Consider the following 24,597-nt stretch of genomic DNA (forward strand, 5'->3'; position numbering starts at 1 on the left):
GTGTGAATGGTGATGTGCTGTGTAATATTGTCCATAGCGACTCATTGGCATTCCTAGGTGATACATTCAGGTTGCACACTGAAGAAYTGCAGTTCCTTTTCCTCTTCAGCCTGTGGGCATCCCAGGCAGAACCAAATGTGTCTTGTGCCACTTTGAGGTCTCACTAAGGCACTCTCTGTGCTGCTACACAGACGAATGTTGTCTTACACTCAAATGACCCGAGAAGGTTCTTGTGCTGCCTTCTCCCTCCTGCTGGAACTATTGCACTGAATTTCTACTGTGCTAATTTTGTGTTATGCCCAAAGGCCAATTTGCTTGGATTAACACAGGTCCAGTTTAATAAATGTGTCCAGCTGTCTAATAGGTTTGAGCAAATGAACCTTAAACTGCCTGATTTAATTTAGAGTTAGTTTCCTGGTCTTGGTGCTTGAATTAAAATTAAGGAGTTGGCTGAATGTTAAAATTCCATGATGGAGGTGAAATCAGCCATGATAATGGAATGTCCAGCCCACAGAGAAGGAAACCAGCAATTTTGGAGATCACATTGGCTCTTTGTGTCTGACTTTGCATGGAATCACAACTTGTAACCCTGGGAAGGCTGCTAATATCACTGCAGTTTGATATAAACCCATTCTGCTTGCCCGGGATGTGTAGGTATCTAAGTATATGTCAGCTAGTGCTGCAGGGCTAGCATGAGCAGACTGCTTGCTTGGTCTGCAAGTCCCCTGTGGCTGAAAAAGCCTTTTTTTCTGTTGCTTTTTCAGCTCATGGATGAGGGGTCAAAGTAAGGTGGTATTCTGTATGGGGAAAAATCTGTTTGCCAGCCTGTGCTGTGCCAGTGGCAGCTGACTTGGCTATGAAGAAGGCATGGAGTGCCACTGTTGTGAAATGCGGCTTGATAGGATAAAGTGTGAGAGCTGCAAGCTTAATGTTTAGTGTTTTTATTTCTCTGGAATCGAATTGGCAGTGGGCTGAGGGCAGAACAGCAAATGTACAATGGTTTTACCCATGCTCTTAGACCTGTGCTTTTGCAATGGAGGTGGCTAGTATCACTATTTCAGTTTTAATGATTTAAGGCAAACACAGGGAGACCTGTCTGTAGACTAGCAGTCAGATCAGTAGCACTGCTAATGCTGGAATTTTTGATTTTCAATATACAAATCTCTTTCCTCAAACATGGTACTCTTCTCATCTATGTGTATCACTGTGATAGTTCCTGTTCTGAGGTGAAATGTAATGTTATTAAGGACATTTTTGTTTGAGAAGGTGCAGATACAGTCAGTCTCTTCTGCCTGAGCTCTAGGCTGGCCAAACACAGGTCAACTTTACTCTGTAAGCCATCCAAACACGTTCAGACATCACTCTCCCTAGCTGTTATGCCATGCTTTCATCCTTGTTAATACAGTCAGTCAGCCTATAGTTTCAACTAGCTTATATGTCTTAAAGGCTCAGAACATGGACAGAGTAATGTTGGGTGCACTTTCTCTGTCCCCAGAAGAGTTGTTSTAAGATGAATAGATGGATTTGCATCAGAAGAGCAGTGGCTGAATCTAAACAGTATAAAATGCTTGAAGAAGAATGTACGAAGGTTTATATCCAGGAGCTCGTTGGAGTTGCCTCCTGTGTAYTGTACAGCTTATATAGCAACTGTGTGGGTTTGTATCTATGTATATGTACTGTTCATCTGCAGCCCTTATTCTGCCAGAGGAGGAAAGATGTGGCCTGGTGGATCAGCCAGATGCCTTTGCTATGGTTCTGAAATAATCTGATCCTGCTTTTGGTATCAACATCTGTGTTTACCTCTTGCAGCCTCTCATCACCCTGGAGAGCAGCATCTCATACACCTTTGCCATGGAGGGGATGAACACTGTCACGGTGCAAGTTGCTGCAGGCAACACTCTGATCCAGGACACCAAGGAGATCGCAGTGCATGGTACCCTCAACCATTTACAATCAAAACTCAGGGGTTGTCTAGAGGTGAAGAACAGGCAGTTGATATTGAGCCTAAATGAGTTCTCTTTACTCCCCAATGTCCAAGAGGAACCTCTGAAAGCAAACTTTTATTAACCACGTCAAATAGATTTGTGCTGGTCATCAAATGCAGAACTGAATCAGATGGGATAACTAGCTCAGTCTGTCAACTCAGCATTGTAGTAAAATGACTGGTGTCTCTATTGACTTCCTGGCTGCATACCCTGACTACGAAGCTTGCAAAATAAAACACTTAGGGGCTGGAGCCACAGTGCCTTCCCTCTGCCTTCTAGCTCTGGAAAGAAACAGGCATGGTACATAGGTAAGGTGGCCCAAATACAGACAGTGTTCCTCTCCATATAGTGATTGTATAAACCAGTGAGGTCTGGGAAATAGGGACTCTGAAGTGGCTTCATTGCTGCCACCTCTGTCCATCTTCCATGCCACAGATGGAGATCTGAGTGTGGCTACTGGAATTTTCATGTAGCTGCAAGACTGACATTTGGTATGTTCTTAACATATTTGCAAATCATTGCACCCAAGACTCATCCTGTAGCTGACCAAAGAGGTGTTCCAGTTTGGGTCTTGGAAAAAGCTGAGTGGAATGGCTTTCCAAACAATCCTGGCCTGGTCTTTGGAGGTTTCTTCAGGGAATAATTATCCCTCCTGTGCTATTTTTCACTTTTTCTTACCCAGTTCCTGGCATCTGACATTCCAGGACTAGCTTTTCTTTGAAAGGCAAGTTTATTGAGAGATGTGGGCTTCAAATAATTGAGGTTCCACTATGTGGTTGAGCCTATGTGACTTGTGTCAGTAATTAGATAAATAAATGCCCTGCTGGTGGCTGGAAAGCTCTGTGTTCAGAGTTAACAAGCAGCTAAATAAGTATTTATTGATCGCCTAGCTGTGAAATGCAACGGGACTTAATAATCTGATAATATGATTTAGTAATACCCAAACTTACTATTAGCTAATGTAAGTAACTCTACTCGATCATTCTGGGCATTACAAAATGCAGAGTTTAGTTCTGGGCAGCTGCTGCAGCTTTCCACTGGTTTCTGGAACAAACCTGAATTAAGCTTATCAGAGCACAGCCTGAGAAGTGGCCTTCAGGTGATCTTATTGTGAAGTTGTGAAGTAAAGGTCCCAGTGGGTCCCACAGAGCATTCCTCATGTTCTGCTTTCAAACATCCTGTAAGGAATTTTGCCTTTTTGTGCAAAAAGGTCAAAAGCTTATGGACTGTATCACAAAAGAGGAATTCATCTTGTTGAATGTACAAATGGTCCTAGCTGTACCATGCTGGAGACTAATCTGGTCTAAGGAGAGTGTCATTCTAGACCCCAAAGCTAGTGTTAATTTAAAGCACATAAAAAGAAAGAACTGATCTAGCAAAATATGCAAGAGAAATGCGGTCCAGGTACTTCTTGCTATTCTGTGGATTTCTTCATTTGTACTCTTGCTAGTTTAACTTAATCTAAAACTGATACCTTCTTGCAAATGTCTAATGCTACTTATTTGAACTGTCTAGAGATAAAGTGCTTCAAGGTGAGGCACATCTCCATAAACAGAAGGGACARTCTTCTACCATGAGAACTTAAGTGATTCCCATTCTGAATCTGTGCCTCCAGTAATCTGTCTRCCTCAAATCCATTGTACATGTTTGACATAATGCACAGGGCTTGGACTCCTGTGCTGAGCATATTTGAAGAGTAGAACCTGTAAATTCTTCAAGAGCTTCCTGTTGCTAAAGGTGTGCAGCATGAGTTCGCTGCATGTTGACTTCTGTGCAGCAGAAAATACGTGTTTCAAGTATCTCTTCTGTAATGCAGGGCTGGCTAATCTGTTCTTCAGCTGTGGGCTGCATACCAGTATAGCTCTGTGAGGCCACTTCCTAAAGACATGGCAGAACATGAACAGTGGACCAGGTTAAGCATCTAAGCTTGTTCTAGGAACCCAAGAGGCATTCAGAATCATGCCAGAGTTATAAAGACTAATCTGTTTGACTAGTTCTTCTTTAAAGAATATCTCTTTTGTTGAAGATAATACCYTGTGGTAATGAAAATCTCACAACCAGCAAATGTGTTATAGCTATAACTAAGCAAGCTTCAGTTCCCAGCATCAAAGGTCAAGAGATCCCAGAGGCTCTGGAATGATCACTAGAGAACAGCCAGGCAAGAGAGGAATAAAATAAGGGAGAAACCAATCTAACTTAGGTGAAAACTGATGCTGAAATGGCAGGTTAGAGATAGTCCCTAAAGGCAGGTGAAGGGTTTTCCTAGGGAAAGGCTGTTGTACCAACAATTGAATGATTCTGGTGACATTAGAGAGGAGATTTGGAGAARTTTTTTTAATTGTTCTGCATTTAAATCAATCTAAGAATTTTTCCTTCCTCCCTGCAATCTGTCAATTGGGGAGTAATTTTGGAGTGTTTTATGAATAGCCCTTGCCTGATTAGCCTGTCATTAGCACTATTGGGCTCTGATTTGTTGGGATATTAACCACTCATGGCTTCACTCCATGAGAGCAAACAGATAATGCCTGCTTTTGAAAATAYATTACTTACAGTAGGTGTTTGCCCCGCAGAGCACAATGCATGCAATTGCACAGACCTCTCAAATTTCAGCCAGWTGCCTCCTTATTTACTGATCAGCTTCTTTGTAGGCAGAATCAGATGAAGTTTGGTGGCAAAATACAAAGCTCAGCAGCATCACAAAGAGAAGGCATCCGYTCATTCCTTCTTCCATTTCTTCTGGGAAGAACCACAAAACATTCTTTATAAGGACAAGCTTTGCAAGCTTTCTCTTCTACTTAGTTTTAACCTRCCATTTTATTTCCTTCGTCCTTTCCTCTCTCTGTTTTAAGATTCTTTAATTATGTTCTTTCTCTTGACTTCAATGAGCTTTAGCTGTTTCCTGCTCATTTAATCTCATTGATACTGTTTTTCTACTCCAGAATATTTCCAGTCACAACTCCTGTCATTTTCCCCTAACTTGGACTACCACAACCCTGACATCCCTGAATGGAGACAAGACATTGGCAAAGTCATCAAGAGAGCTCTAACACAGGTAAGCAGCATCTCTTTCCTCTCCTTCTGAGCAAACATCGTCTAGGCTGTTGAAACAGGCAGACTTTTTTTAGCATGCTAGCCTCGAAGAATGGGAAAGAACAGCAGTAATGAAGCTATCATTTTGAATCGACTGCTTCTTAATGTGCTGGATCTTTTTATAGAGACAAATTATATTAGGAATTTTGTGGAAATATTGTAATTACTGTTATTAATGTTTCTGTGACAGCTTTGAGCCGATAGTATCCCTGAGGACTTTATATATTCTAGATTTAATAGCATCACTGTTATTCTTATTTTGCCAAATGGATAGTAAAGGATTCACTGTTTTCTACTCCAAACATTTGGATAGTTTTAYTGTGTGTTTTTCAAGAGCTAACCTATCCCATCCCAGAGGACAGGCACTGTAATATGTTGATGTGTGAGAAAGATCCTTTAGCTATTCCTAGTATTGAGACTTAATGGAGATAACTATAATCTAGTARGTATTACAGACTTCTACTCACTATCCAGCTGGGACAAAAAAAAAAATAGGAATGGAAGAGAAAACAAACCTACCTTTTAAAATACAAGCAAAGAGAAACTTCTGGAGTTGAAGACACTGAATCTTCTTTCAGATTGATTAGAATATGTAAACTAGTACTCAAATTTTTGCAGTAAATGGGGCAGAATAATTAATATTATTAAGTAGATAATATTTTCAAGTTTGGTTTTGTGTGAAATCAGGAGATAGATTTAAGAAAGCTTTTGTATTTTTACTATCTGCCAAAAAAAAATCTTCTGTTTTCACTTCAACCATGTCTGTTCTTAGATATGGAAACAAATTATTTTTACAGGGAAAGTACATTCTTAGACAACTCTTCCCATCTGCAGGCCACTCAAAATTTGCGTTTTTGACAGTTTCCTTGATTGTGTTCYCATCCTGAGAAAACACCTAGTCCATTTGTTTAAAATTGTTCTTCCCTTTTACTGTAATCAGAGTCAGGTTTGCAGAAAAAATAAGTAATGTTGTAACTATGAATGGTTATAGACAGCAGTAGGAATCACACTGAAGTGCTTGCTAATRCATCCGTTTTGCCTATTTGTCTGCAGCCTCTGGGTTATGCTTACAGAACAGTTCTCCAGGGATAGGCTGACACTGTAGTATTATTTAACTCTTAACTCGGGAATGAGTTAGGGCGGGATGGAACCAGGTTGCTCATGGGTTTAGCCTCCAGAAGTTTCAGAGAGAGGAGCAGCTTCCTGCCCAACTGCAGGACTTGGGGTGGGGAGTAGCAGTGTTAGTGGGCAGGTCAAGATGAAGCAGGTTTTGAGAGTTAGGTCTAGAAACATCTGTTTGGCAAACTAAGCAGTCCTCAAGGGGCCAGCAAGTCAGTCCCTGAGTGAAAGAACTCCAAGTGGAGACATTCACACAGACATGTGCATATGGCAAGTGGAGATCTCCATAACTGTATACTAGAAGGTGATTTCAGGCATTTTTCTTTGTACATCCCAATTAGTTGCATGCTCACCAGCAGCTTTTACTGTGAGAGGAACTATATGGAATATTTAGATCTGGATACATGGTAGGTTTGGATTTTGAACACAAGGTTCAGGTCTTTGGGTCTAAAGATATTGCCAGGCTTGTTTTTACTTTTTAAAACATTTTCTCCTCTTCTTTTTTTTTTTTTTTTTTTTTTTTTAGGTGACTGGTATCCCTGATGAACAGGTCCTGGTAGCTGTATTTCCTGGACTGCCTACCTCTGCTGAGCTCTTCATACTGCCCTATAAAAACACAACAGAGAGGAGGAAAAGCAGTGAGGCTGATCTGGAGCAAGTAAGGAAAGAAGGATTCACAGAGTGACAGAACATTCATTCCCATCATAGCATTTTCAGATGGGCCCCTGAATCTGTGTAACATTGAAAATGACGTGCAACAACCATAAGAGATCTGCATGCCTGTAGGACTGGAGTGGTATAGTGTATGGGATTAAAAATGATTTCTACAGGGAAAATGGTATTTCCAAGTATCTTACTGAGTTGTTGCACAGTCTACCAGCAGTGGTTCTTCCTGGATCTCTAGTGTGTCCTCATTATAGAAGTTATGGCCAAAGAAACTTAAATATATACTCCCTTCACCCCCTGGAGAAATGGTAATAGACACAGGCCAAAGCAGCAAGATAATATACTGAGGTTTACTAAAAATAAATCAGACTCTTCAGCTCGTATATCACCAGAACAAGACCTCTTTATTCTGCAGCAGTGAATGGCATGTGCAAACTATATTTGGAAGTTACAATATCCATCCATTTAGATAAATAGGTAATTACAATGATGAATAGCAACAGTGATATGCAGGCAAGGGAAGAGCTAGGAACAACAGCACTCGTATGCTGAAGCTTTCATGCTAGAATTACCAAGTGATTAAATCAGCTCTATAAAGGCAGAAAGAGTGCAAGTACTGCTGGAAATGCTGTTTAGCTCAATATAATGTTCTTGTGTGCACCATTTTTACTGTGTAAAAGCTATGTCTGAAGCATCTGAAAGCAGCTACAGGACTAACTGTTGTGATCAAACTCTTAATTCTTTGGAATTCAGGACTGCAGAATTCTTTGGAAACTTCTGTCACTCCCGTGAAGCAACCAAATCACATGTCATACCTGAGTTGCTTGGCCATGAATTAAAATCCACTCAAAGACCCCCCACTTATAAATGAAGGAGAAATATGGCGAATGTGACATGAAGGGAGCAAAAATGTGTTGCTCGGTTGGACCCAGCTCAGTTCCAGCATGATGCTAAGGCAGAAGTTCTCAGGGATTTCAAAGGATGTTGTGGAGGGTGAAAAAAACATTATTTCTCTTCCAAAAACATTTTGCTAGTTTTATTTCTTTATTTTCTTCCTGGGAGAGGCATAATGACTTACTCTGTACATCTCAAATGTGCATCTATCTTGTAGGGAGAACTGTGCAGAATAACATTCAGTTCCACCTAAAACATAGATACACATGTTCTCTCTTCAGCCATTCCTCAGTGTCTCCTCTCCGCTCTTTTCCCCCTTCTTTATGAAGCCAGTAAGAGATGTTAGTCAAAATTAACAGACTACGTGCATTCCTGAACRTTCTTTCAAGCTAATTCTTTTGTTCTATTCTGTACTTTAACTTATATCTCTTATTTCATCAGGTTGTTGAAATCCTTTTTAATGCTCTTAACCAGAACCTGGTCCAGTTTGAACTGAAGCCTGGTGTTGAAGTCATCGTGTATGTCACTCAGTTAACGTTAGGTGAGTGTGGAGTCAAACATGTGGGTTCAGTTTCCTGGAGGCTTCAGACTCCAGGAGAACAGGTCTAGGTCAGGTCACTTGCAGAACTGGTAGATGCTGCTGAGTTACYTAGGATAGCTCATACCGAGACAGTGTCTGTGCCAGGAGGAGAAAGTGTTAAATACAGTCCTGCAGTGGTGGCTTCATGCACCAGTTGTACKAGTATTACAAGTACCATTTGCCAGTTCCCCATGGCTTAATTAACGTGCTGGTGTTTTTCAAGTGTTTTAAGAAAATCAGGTGAGTGGTATTCTGTTAAGCCCTCATGCTTCACCTGTGGAAGCATGAGTATATTCTTACCAACTTTCATGGATATTGAATCATTTCCTTATTGCAAAGGGCTTCCTAATATTATGATTATCGGAGAAGTTTTACGTGGGTGAAATAGTAATGAAAAGAAGACTTGGGCCTCTTGCAGAGGTATACTTGCCTTAAAAGTGACTTCTTTGTACGTGTTACATGTACATGACTTAAATTTGAATACTGTCTATCTCCATTTTCATGCAGAGTAGTGAATAGTCCCTTTAAACACTATCTCATGACCCCCTTTCCTATAGACCAYCCTTAGCGTGAAGCCAAACTGTTGCTGAATTTAGACCACCCTAGCGTAAAGCTTTCATCTATTGCTAAGACACTGATGGCTATACAGCAGATGCTGGATTTATTTTACCCTTGATTTTGATGACTGCCTTTGCAGTTATCGGAGAAGTGGGATCTCATGCATGTGACATAGCTGATAGCCTCTCTGAGAGATTGCAGTTCGTGTTCTAGGATGGTACATTTCAAAATCCTTTTTCATGAGACTTTCAGAGAGCCAAGAGCTGGGCTAAGCCATGATTCATGACTTGTCCCACAGATAATGCCTCAGCCTTTTACTTGGTGGTGGGATTTGGACATTAACGGAAGCAGTCTGGAATGAATAAATCTGCAAACTGGGAACTAGACTCTAATGTCTGCATTCAGAATCTGCTTTTTTTTCTGGAGAAAAAAAAAAGAAATCTGCAGTAGTGCAGATTTAGGTGGCAATGCTCAACTGTTCTCACACCTTCAAGTTGGGATGCTGGGTGTGCATTTGTTCGTGATCATTCCCATAGCATTTTGATTCAAATGAAATAGGAGCCAGTTCTTTTCCAAGAGTCTTCAGAAATGCTGGAAGAAGGATACTGGCAGGATAAGACTCCCAAGTGGAAAGATTTGGGTATGGAACTAGAAATGTTTCTATCTGCATAGACTTGTTCCCATCCCATGGGTCATAGAGAAAGAACAGAGAACAATAAAAACACTGAACCAAATATTTATGCAGAATGAGAAACTCTGCTGCTACTTACAATCATTTGCTCATCATGAGGGTCTTGTCACTGGACTTTGATTTTCAGCACGCTGTTCATACYGTTAAGCCATAGATGCCTCCCTCAGTGTGCTGTTGGAGAAACTGTACACAGAAGATTATAAAATAGATTGTCTTTAGCCTGCTAAAAATGCCAAACATAGATGGATCAGAGCTCCAAATTGTTCTAAAGTAGTGCATGCTTGGGTCTAGGATTGTTTCTTTGGACTCTATCCCCATATGAAGAGTGAACTCATTTAAAAAGTCATGGGCTTATATTTAATGTTTGACAGCCCTGAGACTTCTCATGAGAAGAGATCTCTGTCACAAGTGAGACAGACTTGACAATGGAAAATGGGAGACACAGTGTTCTGTGGACAGAACACTGAACAGTGAACAGTGAACAGTGTTCATGGATAATCTGAGATACCTTCTCCAAAGCAGAACAGACATAAACCACAGTGTCTGTGAATTGAGTCATACTTYATAAATTTCATTTCTACACCAGTCTTTGGGAAAGATGGAATAGCTCAGAATATTAGCACAGGACCAATTAGCCATTCAGATGGGCGTGATTTGTTGGTGCCTTTTCACTAGTAGATGTTAGCCTGCACTGTCTTGAAAAGGGAGCTTGGATTTCAAAGGACAAGGAGATCAATTTGTTTCCTACTGATTTGCCTTGCTGAAAACACCATGCTGCATGCAGTAGTGATAATAAAGCACACATAGCAGAGAGAAGACAGTTCAGCACTCTGATACCTGTGTGTTCCCTAGTAAGGAACAAATGCAAATGTAATTCTCTCTCTTTCCTCCTGCAGCGCCCCTGGTTGATTCCAGCACAGGCCACAGCAGTTCGGCGATGCTGATGCTCTTGTCTGTGGTCTTTGTAGGCTTGGCTGTTTTTTTAATCTACAAATTCAAGAGGTAAGTAGAGAAAATTTTGAGGGTGGGAGGAGGAGACAATGGATAGCTTCTAAGAAAGCTAAGCAGAGCTGTGCCTCGACTGTAGAAATTAAATGATTTATACAGTTTAAGGTTTGAATTTTTTAGCGATAGTAGTCAAAAGGACACTGTCCGTTAGGAAGAATGATATTTTCCAGCAGTTGAAGATTTAGCTGTTGATAGCCCTAGATCTGCATGATTAACAAACTTGAGATCTGTCACTGGATTTATGCTGGTTGAGAATTTTCAGTCATTTCTGAGAGTCAGAAGTGTATGTCTTGAAAGGCTCTGGCCTGAGCATCTTCATCAGATTGACTTGTAGTAGACTCAGCTGATCAGTGATCCTTTGGTTGTTTCAAGATCACATCTCTCTCGTTGCTGAATATATAACACCCTCTCCTGTCCCTCCACCACAGGCTCTGTGCCCTGGAAGCTCACTGAAAAAACAAGCTGTGATCTGCATCAGCAGGCTTGTTTGAACCATTGGCCAGAAGTGGGAATCCTGTGTGCTTCCTGAGTATTGAGCTACTCAATACAAACCTAGTCAAAAACCACATGGTGGGATGTCTCTCTATGTTCTGTGGCCCTCTTGCCAAATGCCTTTGTACAGCTGCATCTCATTTGTATCTTGAAAGTGAATAGCTTAGTCCTGCAGAGGAGCAGGTGTGATTATGTTAAAATAGGGAGACTCAGAGCCACAAAGGTTTGTGTTAAGCATCAAAATGCCTTTGGGAATCTGGGCTAAGATTTCTCTTTTGCACTTTGCTTTTGGCAGGCTGCAGGTCATATTACGCAGCTACAGCTCATAAAACTAGCCCTCATACTCCTTAAGTATCCTGAGCCTTAATAAAAACCTGAGTATAACTCCTCTGCATCTGATTTGATTCTGCTGCATGCTGAGCTTTCCGCATACCTTGCTCCAAGCAAAGATGGATGTTGAGAGCAGCCTCATGCGGTGCTTCAGGTCTGGGGAGACCCTGCCTTTTCAAACCTGGCCAAAAATGGAATCTATTACGAGTCTGGAAAGTAGAATGGTGGTTGAAGTATGGGTTTTGCTTAACCGAAGCCTGTCAGCTTGCGTCCCATTCCTGTATGCTCTGCCCCAAACAGGAGAAACCCATCAAACTGGCAAAACTTAGTGTTTGTTAGTTAAAAACTGAGAGTTCTCTGAGGTAGATTTTTTTGGAACAGAAAGCAATTTCTTTAGTTCCATCCAAAACATTTGGATCAATGGATCAGAGAGGAGAGCGGGTGACAACTCCTAATGGAAAACAGGAGGTGAAAACAAAAGCTTTCCTCGAGCTCTCATTGTTCCAGAGGCCCATTAGCAATATGTATGTTTGTGATTAACTGTGATCCTGGCCTGAATACACAACTGCTGCTCACAGGAAAAGGTGGTGGGGAGATCATGGGTCTGCATGAATTTTAATTTTCACAAATTCAGAAAATCAGCACTTTGCTGGTTTGCACATAGATTCCTTGTTATGAGTCCATTGAGCTGTACACTCAGCAGGAATGTTAAGGAAAGATGCATGTTGAGGATTTCTGGGTGGAAAAGGAGCAGGAAAAATGCTGGGTGCRGAAACCTAGGGAAATTTAGGGGGCAAACAAAAGTTCCCCTCTCCAAGTGCACTATGTGTGACTTGTGAAAATGCTAACAGGSAAGTTCTTGTAGTTAATTCTGTCACTGCTGAACAAAATGTGAATCACAGCCACATAACTACAGCCTTTTCTGTGTAGCATTTATGTTTGTTAGTGATCTGTAAGACCTGTTTGTGGGTGAGAAAGGGAGTGGGTGGCAGAAAGGAGGAAGAATGTGAAATTTGTTAACTGTTACTAAACATCCCAAATATGTCCTGACTTCTTGTTGGTTAAGAGCAGAATGCAAAATCAAGCCAATAGCACAAGGAATTGGATGCCAAAACATAAAATCAGTGTAGCTCTCTTGAATTCATGAGGTTTGAGACAATTTCCAATGCTTTCAATCTGTGACATAGCCAGAAGCAGAAAGGTTAGCATAAAGAGATAGGATTTTATGTAACTTCTTTCAAAGGCACTTTCTGCCCTGTGATTTAAGTAATAGAACAAAACCCCTGATTTCTGCCGTTTGGGCAATGTGGAATGCATGGCACAGAGCTCTTTTAAGGGTATTAAAAAACAAAATTGACACCTCCTTACGGACCACACACAGTCTTGGCAACCCCTACTGAATCGGTGTGGTTCTGTCTACAGAACAAATCTAGCTTTTTTTTTTTTTTTTTTTTTTTTTTTTTTTTCTCCAATTGATAGTAATGCTCAAGTCAAATTTTTAATTCGGGTTTCCAGTGCACCACTGATCATGTAATAGATGCAAAGAATTGGGAATTGCATCTGATTCCACTTAACTGATTGCTGTTATCTGAGCTGGATGTGCAGTATCCTCTGTGTTCTCATTTCAAAGGACCAGTATATTTAGGTTTGAGTTGGATGGGCCCATGGGCACTGGCAGGCAGTGGCCTGAGACTTGGAATAGTATAGTATTAAACTAGTGTTGGCATTAGTGACAGCTAATGGAGCTCTGCAATCTGAGCATCACTTTGATTCTTTCACCATTGTGAGAGCTAGTACTCCACTGCAAGTACTGGCATTGCTGGGATCAGTCTCAATTTAATGGATCTGATTCATCAATGACATGCCCMAAATCCCAGATTTACAAAATATAACCTCTCATTTCCTTTTCCTGTGCAGGAAAATCCCTTGGATTAACATTTATGCCCAAGTTCAGCATGACAAGGAGCAGGAAATGATCGGCTCTGTCAGCCAAAGTGAAAATGCCCCTAAAATCACCTTAAGTGAGTTCACAGACCCGGAGGAGCTGATGGACAAGGAGCTGGACACGCGAGTGATGGGTGAGACACAGAGCTCTGCTGGGGCTTGTTTCACTCTGTGGGTGAGGGTGTTGGTCACTGGTGCATTAGGGTAGGCAGTGACCGTGATCCCAGGTGCCACTGCAGGTCAGCTCTKGAGCCAGGGGCACTGGAAAATCTCCCTGTCTGGAACACAGTAGCAGGGAGTTATTTTCCTAGACCTTTTCAGTCTTTCTCATAGGGTTTGTTACATGGCCAGCACAGGAGCCTGGAAGCAGTGTGTAGTCGTAAGTAATGGCTGTGACTATCACCTCGGCCTGTTTGYGACCCTCTCTCTCCTGAGAAGGGATCCCAAATGCCCTGAGTCCTCAGAAGAATTGATTAAGCCAAGCTTACAGGGTTGTTGTACTACCAGTTACATGCGAATATATGGCTTACGGAATTACTGCTAGTCGGCTCTGTGCTTACTGCAAACACCAAGCAGGGTGGCTTGTTTTTAAGCACCTTTATGTCTCTACATTGCACAAGCTCATCATAAAAGGAATTGAGAAGCAGTATAGACCAGACTGCTGAAGCCACTGCACTGACTCCCTCTTTTTTTTTCTTCCTTATAGGAAGCATCTCAACAATTGCCAACAGCGAAAGCACAAAGGAAATCCCTAACTGCACTAGTGTTTAATACTGGAAATCCACTTGGTCTACAACATTTCTGACTTTTTATTTGTAATTATTATTGTTATAATTATTATTATTATTATGAAAAGAAAGAAAGAGTTATATGTCATTATTATCATTTGGGAGGGGATGGGGTGGGTTTTTTCTGTTTACCAGGGCTGCATTCCTAAATAACAAGTGTTCTTAGAATTTGGGAAATACTCAACAGATCAGAAAGTAAAAGCAAAATACAATGGGATTTGAATGCCAGCATCCCATTAAGTACAAAATAAGAATTAAATATTCAAATCCAATAGGTAAATTGGGCAGCATGTTGTATATAAATGGTCCCTTTTCCACTCTTTCCAGAATAAGTCATGAATCAGCTAGTTCGTCCTGCCAGACTGCGTTGTTGAACCAGGGCTCAGACTGCGTTGTTGAACCAGGCTCTGTAACATGCCAGCAGCCCTTATTTTCCAGTGACATGCATGTCTCGGCTCTGTGCTGGATCTGGCCTCCTTTAATTGCTTTTTATTTTAATCACCCTCTGGCTTTTTTGATTATGGAGAAAAGAAAACAGAATAATCAAACACAGCAGTGTTCCTTGGATTGTGGAGTGGTTGGCTGGAGGCGGCAGCACACAAGCAGTCAAGAAGCACGCCTGARTTTATGAATGCAGCCCAAACCCCATGCATGTGAATAGCGAGGATGCCGAAGGCCTACTGTAGATAATTACAATGTACATAGCTTTTTATTTCTTGGGAAATAATTTAATGTTTAGTAAAAGAAATGTTTAAAACAAAACCTGAACCACATGCACACATRCACACACACACACTTGTACATGCCAGCCAGCCAGGGACTGGGGTGAACACTTGAATCACTCTTTTGTTCCGAGCGTGTTCCAGTTGTCTGTCATATTTCAATCTTACATTGCTGTGTAAAACTAGCACAGATGATTTCTTCATGTATTACTGCAAGCCTCTTAAAAACATTATTATTTCTGATGATGGAGCAGAAAGAGATTTTAGCAGGACAGCCTGTGAGGCTGTCATGAATATTTCAGTGATGTTCAAGAATTATTCACATCTATCACTTGTCGCACCCATTGTAGCACCCGTTAGGGAGAAGGAAGAAAGAAAACAGACAAAATTATCATGTTCTCGATGTGAGCTAATACCAGTGTGGTGGCAGCACCCCAAGGCTCAAATAAGGTACAAAGGCCAAGCTGACCCTACAGCCTCAACTCAGCAATGAGCCAGGTTGCAGTAGCTTTGCTGCTGGTGAGAAGTCATGCTTTAGCAGTTAAGCTAGTGAGGTAAAATGCTGTAGAGAGGAGAGTTTTAGATTCTGGCTATTGAGCATGACAATTGATATGATGAGGGCACACAGGATGAGACCTGCTTCACAACTGAGCAAGCCAAGTCCTTTCCTGTGAATGCAGCAGAATGACTTACAGGCTTATAGTTCTGGGTGGAAATGCTATCAGAACAACCTTTGCATGGTGGGTTGRTGCTTTCCAAACAGAAAATGGAAATTAATACAGAAGATGTAGTGAAAAGTTCTTTAGGATTATGAAATTTCTAGCACACCGAGTTAAGGATAGCCCTTAGGAGTGGTGGAGTTTTTGCTCAGGAGGTAAACACTGGTGGTTTATTGTAAACATTTTTTTCTTGAGTCGGTGATGCTAAAGATGAGCCTTATTCTGCAGAGTGCTGAGTTAGAAGACCAAGTGGAAATGGAAGAATGGAGACACTTTTTGGAAGATGTTCCAGAGCTTGCATGGTAATAAGAGGCATAAATCAGGTCAGGTGACAATGTTTTGTAACCGGCTTATAGGGTTTGGATAGAGGACTTCACCTTTAATACATATGCACTGAGATGAGGAGATGGCAAGGATAAGGTGTTACTAGCTACCTCCCTGCATGCCAACTGACTGCAAACCACCCTCTACTCTATTTGTTCACTCTGTTAATAGTCTTTCAAAAGCTGGAATCTTGATGTGACCTAAAGCAGGTGAGAAAAGTGGTTAAACATAATTTTACAAATGAACTCAAGAGGTATTTTAAGATTAAATTGTTAAAACCTAGGGAAATACTCTTTTGTAGGGGGATATTAAAGCTAAATAATCTCACTTCTGCTCCTACATTTAAGTCAGGCTTGTGGGGTTTTCTGTTAATTTATAAAGAATCCTTCTCTATTTTCTTCTTCACTTTTCTGCTCCAGTTCCTAGTACAAGCTGGAGAGTGATGGCTGTATTTTTCTCTCTGACCTTGAGTTTCCATCCATCACATGTGCATATACTGTTGCGTTACTGTCTCTGTTCCACTGAAACACCAAAGTAGTTTACAGTAATGGCCCARTCTGGTGATAACACTATTAGTGCAAGGCCATGGCTTCCCATTTAGATCTAGATGGGAGGGGTGTACATAAACAATGGTCCTGTGGGCCTTGAGCTAAACTCTGGGCTGATCTCAGTCTTTGCTGATCGTTAGGATTTGAGGGACTGCTTTTGTAAGGTGCTGCACAGGGCTGAATGAGAAATAATCACTGTTTCCTCTAGTACCTTTTGTTTTTTTTTTTTAAACCTGAAAACAAAGTGATTATTTTTTTCACTGATGGTTGGAATTTTCTAGATTTTTCATGGAAGTTATCATCCATTGATTTAAAAAAAATAGGAGATTACAGTTTTCACATTTGGGGTCTCCCTGTACGTTCTTCAAGATGCAATGGAGAGGTAGTCAGATCTCCAATAACAAATGAGAGAAAGCAAGGAAGGAAAACTAGGAGTAGGCCACTGAAAAGATAGAAACATTTTTCTCATAATGAGATTTACTCTCAGTAAGGCTGAGAAGATTCTAAATGATGCAGTTAATTGCTGGAGAAACATCTGTCCAGCAATCCATTTTCCATACAAAACTCTCCTAAAGGTGCTCAAAAATAAACAAATAGAAAAACCACAGAGTCAAAACTAAATGTCCCCCCCCCCCCAACAAAAAAAAAAATTGATTCTTGAGTGGACTCAAACTTCATCTTCCATGAGATCTAGTAGGTATTATTATGTCTTCTTCTTTGGAGATCTTCCAAACCTGCCTGAGTGCCACCCTGTTCCATGGGCTGTAGGTGTCCCTGCTTGAGCAGGGTGGGTTGGACTAGATGGTCTCTGGAGGTCCCTTCCAACCTCAACCATTCTGTGATTCCCTATTCTCTCTGGATGGGTCATCACATTGGTCTCTGGACCAGAGTGCAGTCCATGTGCAGCCAGAGAGAGCTCACCCAAGGATGTATGTGGCACCATGTTTGCCAGATCAGACTTGCTGTGTTAAAACACCAGCTGTGGTTGATGGCAGATGGAACGTGGGCATGCTGTGCCCATGGCTGATCTGGAGGCTGTTCCTTCAGGATGCCAAAAGGGCATCTGCTGCATCCCAGTGGGATACCTGAGGCTGTAGCTCTCTGTGGCACCTCTGTGAGGTTTGAATTAGGCCATCAGCATTATCCATCTTTCTTGAGATATTCTGAGCTGGGACCTTGGCACAAACTGGAGGACTGTCCACTTCCATTTGTGTATCTGATATTGTGGAATGTTGTCATTTTTTTTTTCCCTTGAACTTTTCCCCTGAGGAAAACAATGGAAATGCTTAAAGCTGTAGATGATTATTTATCTACGTAAGGAGGGCAAGAGGTAGCACTATGAATAAAGCATGAGTAGATCCCACTGTAGTTGTATAGAAAGAGAAAAGGAGAGAGTGACCAAGGGACCAGGTCATTGCCCTCTATCGCTGCCAGCCTTTCCCACATGATGGACTCTTTTGTAGTAGCTACAACACAAGAATAATGCATGAGACCTGGAGACTAGCTGCACCTCTTGACTCTGTATGGCCATAAATTGGGTGTAAACACCAATAGATCCTTTACTTAGTTTATCCTGCRCTTGAGAGTTCCCAGACTAAAGCTTGGCAGGATCAGAGATCAGGCCAGAGCAGCTATGGACCACAGCATTTTTTAGTTGTAATTGTCTTAAATGAGAACACGTATGGGAAAGAGTTGGTTTTCTTCCATGCTAAGCTTTGGTTTTAGGGAAGCGCAAAGATAAACTATTATCTCCCTTTCTTTTCAGTTAGCTCTGACAGAAATTTGAGTTTGCCCTGCTCTGACAAACAAAATCAGAGCCCTCATCTCACGTCTGATGATGTTTGACAGTGCATTAAACCTAAACCACCACCATGTTTTTAAAGGATTAAATGAGGCAGACAATTGCAATACTTGTATTAAACACAGTAATACAAATGCATGAGTCATAATATATACATATATATATATATACTGTTCTTGGTTTTATTGTTCCATTTGAATATTTCTACTGTAAAAAAAGGCAGTGGTTTTGAAATTGTTGAAAATAAATGTATTTTTGTACATCAGAGTTACCCTGGCTGCTCTTTCAATCCTTCTCCTCCTGGGTTTCCTTTTGGTGGAATCTCCTCTGTCTGCTCTGAACTTTCCTTGCTCCCTTCAGTCTTCCAACTCAGGACTGAGTCCTGTCAAACACGTGGAAAATGAGCAGAGAAGTGTGTGGTAAGGTAGTTTTTAAGATAAATGATAAAGCTGCTAACTTTCATTTCTTCTTACTACTTCCTTTCAAAAAATAGTTACCTCATTGCCTTTCCATCCAACAGGCAGATCCTCTTTGGAGTCTGGGAGGCAAACAGGAAAGGGGAACAAGCTGTTTCTGCAGATAAGGTCCCTGCGTGACTGTAGTCTGCAAGAGTCTGTCAAATTCTCATGCTGCAAGAAAAAGGCTTCTTCACTCCTTGACACAAGAGACCATTTAAAAAGGAAAAAGAYAAGAGTATGTAAATGTGTTTCTGGATGTGTATTAACCATCTCCCTTTGAGTGGATGCATACACACATAGAATGGCCTGTCCTTTAGACCTGAAAGTCCACATAAGCTGCAGATTTCTTGCAAGTGGGAGAGATACTTGAGAAATAAGTCTTCATAGCTGTCTTACTCTTGYAGTCTTTGAGTGTCCTGCTACCAGACACTGGTTAGTGTAGACTAATGATTCAAATAGATCTTTTGTCTTACCTGGTGCAGCTGATCTTCTTTTGTATTAATAGAGATAAGGATGTGTCTGGTATCTTGTCTCTTTTCCCTTTCGTAATTAATGATCAGCTGTGTTTTTTTTCTTTCATGTCCCTGAGCTGAAAAGGTCAGGCAACCAAGAACTAGGATGATCATCTCTGAGAAAGATGCATGAGATCTTCCATCAGAGAAGACCTCGCAGCTTGTGAAGTGTTTGGCTCTGCTCTCTTTACAGTGATGCCAATGTAATCCTCCTTGTAATCCTGAAACACAGTCCTTGTAATCCTGAAACACAGCTTTTGAAGAGGGAAGCAGAAATGACGACATTGCCGTGGCTTAATGACCTGAGACCTACCAATTGACTATGTGTAGGAACACAGCTAAGTGCAGCTGTGAAGTCAAATGCAGGCACTTAAAACTACCAGCCCTCAGCATAATCTGAGAACAATGGCAGAAGCTCATTCTTAGTCTGAATCCAACTGTGTCTAAGTTTATTAAAGCAGTGTCAGCATTGTGTGCTACATTACCATATTCCCATGGTTGTGCCAAGTGTGCCTCCTGCGCAGGTTATTATGCCCAGGGAAAGTGCACGAAAGCTTCCTATGGAGTCAGCTCTCCATTGCCATGTTTCAGTCCTCACCGTGAGTGCCCAGTAGTGTGGAAAAGAGAACTCAAGGCTGTTTTCCCTAGCGTGGTGTATTCTTRGTATTTTCCAAAGTATGGAAACTTTGGCTTGGTTTGGACTTGCTGACTACTGATGCGCTTGTGCTTCTGTGCAGGGAGAGCTTTTCATTGCTTGTATAATGGGGGCACCTAGAGGGCCTGACTGAGAACACATCTCCCTTGTGCCAGTCAGTGCTTATACCACACTGCAGGGATGTCGGTGAGGCTGGTGGCATCCTGGCCCACGCCATGCAGTGTAAGATGTGCCTGAACCAACCAAAGCTCTGGCTCTCCCTGAGTCAGGGAGACTGAGTCCTCCTGCCGTAAGGAAGAATCTGAGAGGCACCTAATGGACCTTTTTATCTTCTAGGGAAGATGAGCACCTTTCTAAAATCCTCAGCCTGAAGATGCTTGTACTCATGCTTCTGCTTGCCAGGAGTGTGCCCAGCCATGCAAAGGTAGGAGAGGAACGTCCTTCCCTCACTCCTGTTCAATCTAGACATTTGTGCAACCAGCAGTGCAAGTTCTCAGTCCCCAGAGAGCTAATCCAAGAGAGGTCTGGTGCTCCAGGTACTTCTCTGTGAATGATGATGCCCAGCTTTAGTCCTTTCTTTGGAAGACGAACGAGACATTTCCCACCCAAAACTCATGGCACTGCATGCTTAAACAGGATGATTTAGCTTATTGGGTTTTACCTTCTGCCCAGGTCTTCCWCTTTCCCTTGGCCCTCTCCCCAGTGAAGTACTCTGGTTATTAAGCATTAACAAAGCACCATTGTGCTGCTGACATATTATTGTAATACATCATCCGAGTGCTGGTCTCCTGTCATGTATCATGGTGCTATATCACAGGACTGACAGCTGACAGGAACCCCAAACCCAGAGACAGATCACTTTTCTAAGCTTTATGGGCTCTTTTTTTTTTTTGCTTTGAGACAGCAAGCAAAGCAAGAACATAAGAAAGCAGTTCTGGGATGTTGCCGCTAAGCTTTCAAAACCTTTAAATGTGTTTATCTATACATTTTTCCTGTGATCTTGGAATATTAATTAAACAAGATTGCTCATGTTTCCATATAAGTCTGTAGCGATGGGTTTATTTTGGGTCACAGAGGAAGAAACGATCACTCAGTACACACTTTTTCATGAAACTAGCATGTAGCATTTGTGAATGTGTGAGCATCTGTGCTTGAGCAGAAGAGAAAATTTGCCCTTGGAAAATAAATAAGACTTGTTTCTGAATTTCAGAGAAATTAGTAGTAGGCTTTTTAGTTACATATACAGAGACAGGACAGAAGGTAATTGTGGTGTTTGTTGTTGGGTTTTACTTATGGCCAGTACAAAAGGATTTGCTTCTGTATTCGTTTATGCTAGTTTTGCCTATGGAAGCCCACTGACATGAGTGAATTTAGTCTTGATTTACACCAGTGTGAGTTCTCACATTAAGAGGAGTTACATGTCTACTTCAAGGACAGAATAAATCCTTTTTAGTGCCTCGTTGTGGATGTCAAATGGTTTTCAGCCCAATATTTAGGGGAGATTGCCATACTACTACTAATAATAAAAAAGTGCATACAGGGAGGTGGTAGGTAAGAAGGAGGAGGCTGTTTATTAAATGAAATAGAAGTGTTATGGTGATACATGCTTTTAAAAATTCTGGACTGGTYGCATGAATCTGGAAGGTATAAAGCAGATGTGAAACAGAGCAAAGAAGGCAAGAAGAGGAATGAAGGTGGATTAAACGGGCTGAAACGCTGTGACTGACTGGTAGGCAAAATGCCAGTGAAATGAATGTTTAATTGTTTAATGGTTTCAGCATGAAAACATCTAGAGTGTTCAGGCAGGACCAACCTGGTGATCACCAACAGGTGATACAACAGACCTTACACATAACATGGGGTCATCTCTGCTCGAAGGCCTAGAGATCCAGGCTTGAAATTCAAAGATGGCTTTAAGCAGCTGATTCCCTACTGAAGATGTGGTGTGTTAGACACTGAGGTTCTCTGTATAGCAGCGATGAGGGAAGGGAAGGAGTGATGGCAGAGGTGAGATTTGCAGGCCATTTTCAGAGCTCGACTTGTGTAATTGTATTCAAAGGTGTGGGAAGATGCTGTGAAAAAGAAGTGCCTCCTGGTTCCAGAGGTAGGGAAACAAGCTTGAAGAGGTCGTGGGGGAAGAGTGGGAAGATGGGAAAAATGAAAATACTTTGTAATATTTGTCAGTTTATGGGGCACACTCTTCTTTCCTTATTATTACCTGGGCTGCATGCTGGGTAAGGGATGAGATAAAATCATTTCCTGGAATAGGTGGCAAGGATAGATGTTTAAGGAGCTATTTAAATGGACTCTCAAGAATTGACTGAGGCAATTTCCTGAGGCAATTGCCTTGGCTGAGACAACACAGTGTAGCAGCTACCTGGCATTGACTTCTGACAATGAGCATCCCCTGAAGAGAGCTTCAGAGAAACCGAGAAAATTGGAAAGGTTTTAAGGAGATGCAGAGGTGGTGAGTGGTGTGAAAAAGTGAGAAAAGTGAGACAATCTGACAAAAACAAGAAGGCAAAGTCAACCAGGGCGGCAATCCTTGGTGCCAGACCTGGAAATGTTTGACTACCCTTCTGGCCTAAGGGCATTGAGGACTTCTTGGGGAGCACTGTCACACACAGTTACAATTGTGACTGGCATCCCAAACTTGCCATAAGAAAACATGAGCTCTCACGTAAACAAACACATACCCTGCAATTTCAGAGCAGCTTTGGGTCTCCTGTGGGGCTGCAAGGGTAGAGAAAGCTTCAGTGTCACAGCACATCACCTGAGTGCCTGGAGAATCAGCACTAAGTGCAACCAACATTAAGAGAAATGTTTCTGTTACCRCAGGAGCTCAGCTTCACACAATGCAGATATGCTCCCAAGTTTTCAAAGCTTATTCTGGGCAAGTGGAGGAGTCTAAATCCATTTGTGTCTCTGAACCATGCAGCCTGATAATATTGCCTACACTTAGAATAATCTCAGATAATGTTAGAAATACCTGTGAGACTGTGTTTTTAATCTCTTTTTTTTTTAACCTTGAAATGTTTCTGTCAGTTCCATTCTATGGGCTTATAGAGATCTGAACCCTGTTATAAGATGCAGAGGGATTTTCTTTATTGCTTTGGGTATAAAATTTCCCTTTGTGCAAAATCTCATCATGCCCTTCTTCCTCATCTCCACCCTGTTGCACTTTGAGAATAATTCAAGACACATATCCACATATGTGGACACATTGTCCACATATTTAAGGGCGATAGTCATAGAAAGGACAAAGATATTCCTGTGGCTTTGGGATAGGAGAGCATTAGGATAATTTTTGACATAAACCAAAACATCCATGTTTAGCACTGTTGATCTGTCATTAACTCCTGCAGGCCCTGTGTCACCCCCCCATTTAGCAGCAATACTCACAGCATTTCCACAACCCACATATRTTGCACGTGGGGAGGATTTAAGGACCAGTGTAAATTATTTTTTTTCATTCAAGTAATTTCCACCAGCTTCTAAACAGTAACTGATTCTAAGTATGAGAGCATTGATCTAATTTATGTATTTGTCTATACCATTAAAGATGATGGGGGAGGAAGCTATTTTGAGAGCAAGATGTAAGGAAAATGCAGATTYTAAGCCAATTAGGGCTAGCTATGCTAAATTAAGAATGAAGCTTTTGTTCAGATGTGTAGTGGCAGTTCCCCGGCTCAGGAGCTCCAGGCCTGGGCCCCCTGCCAGGGTCTCCTGACAGTGTGGTGGGGCTTGTTTGACTGGGGAACGTTATCGCCAGACAGTTCCGGATCTGCTACTGCCTGTCTTCCTATTACAGAATCAACTAAATGCTTATTGCCCAGATCAGAAATGGGAGAAATCACTGTTTTTATTCTAAACAGGCTTAGTTCCAATCTCTCAGGGTTATTTAGGTATCAATTTCTTATTGCCATTCAGGCTTAAATACCTCCAGTGACTGAGGAGAGGTGCTTTGCCTGCATGTATGACTTCTGAAACCCAGAGAATTAGCCTTTTTAATAATCTGTTTGAAAATTTTATGGTTGATGTTTTAAAGTAGGGGAAGTAGGACCCCAGGATTTTTTTTTCTAGACTGTTACAAATACTGTTGCCAATTTGAAGTCTGTTTTTGAGACCTCATGTCATTGGTGAATAAATCCATGAGTCCCTGGGGTTGTTTACTATGCAAAGCTAGAATCAAACTTGTGGACATGTCCTGTGTCTCCCAAATGCTTTATGTCCACACTAGCGGTCACTGCTTATGGTCAGAGTGTGCATAATCTGTCAGTTTGGGGCTGCTTGCTGGTGGATTGAGCCTCAAACTACTCCTTAGGGAAGGATTTATATGGTCCAGATGGATGGAGCAAGATGGAACTGAAGAAGACTTACTTCTTCACRCAGCTAACTAGAGGTGCTTTAATCATTAACCTCAGGTTATGCATTGGATGTGGGCTCAAATGAAACAGCAACCCTCAGCAAAATGTTCTTTCYTCTGGCTGCTTCCTGTCTCCTGGCTGAGGTGCATCTCTGCATTCAGTTCCACTGCATTATATTTAAGGCTGGATTTCTGACTGTAGCTGCTGCACAGCAACAATCTCCAAACTAAAATGCATCTCTCTGTAGACCACTAAGCTTGTGTTAGGGCTACATCCAACTGTGAGGAAGCCTTAGAAGGACGCTTAGGTCTTGCAGTCACTTGGACCACAAGATGCCAAAGGTGGA

General features: G+C 41.6%; 1 protein-coding gene across 1 annotated transcript in view; it reads left to right on the top strand.

The window, feature by feature from the left end:
• SORCS3 (sortilin related VPS10 domain containing receptor 3) overlaps window positions 1–14,190 on the top strand; it is a 180,121-nt gene extending 165,931 nt beyond the window's left edge. Inside the window, exons 21-27 of the mRNA XM_026050684.1 lie at window positions 1,810–1,933; window positions 4,925–5,037; window positions 6,721–6,852; window positions 8,196–8,295; window positions 10,480–10,585; window positions 13,331–13,491; window positions 14,064–14,190. Of these exons, the coding sequence (XP_025906469.1) occupies window positions 1,810–1,933; window positions 4,925–5,037; window positions 6,721–6,852; window positions 8,196–8,295; window positions 10,480–10,585; window positions 13,331–13,491; window positions 14,064–14,128 (801 nt within the window). The 3' untranslated portion in view covers window positions 14,129–14,190. The remainder of the gene's footprint in view (window positions 1–1,809; window positions 1,934–4,924; window positions 5,038–6,720; window positions 6,853–8,195; window positions 8,296–10,479; window positions 10,586–13,330; window positions 13,492–14,063) is intronic.
• The last annotated feature ends 10,407 nt before the right edge of the window (window positions 14,191–24,597 follow it).

The sequence above is a fragment of the Nothoprocta perdicaria genome, unplaced genomic scaffold (genome assembly GCF_003342845.1).
Source record: "Nothoprocta perdicaria isolate Ctin4 unplaced genomic scaffold, notPer1 scaffold_7, whole genome shotgun sequence".
Lineage (NCBI taxonomy): Eukaryota > Metazoa > Chordata > Aves > Tinamiformes > Tinamidae > Nothoprocta > Nothoprocta perdicaria.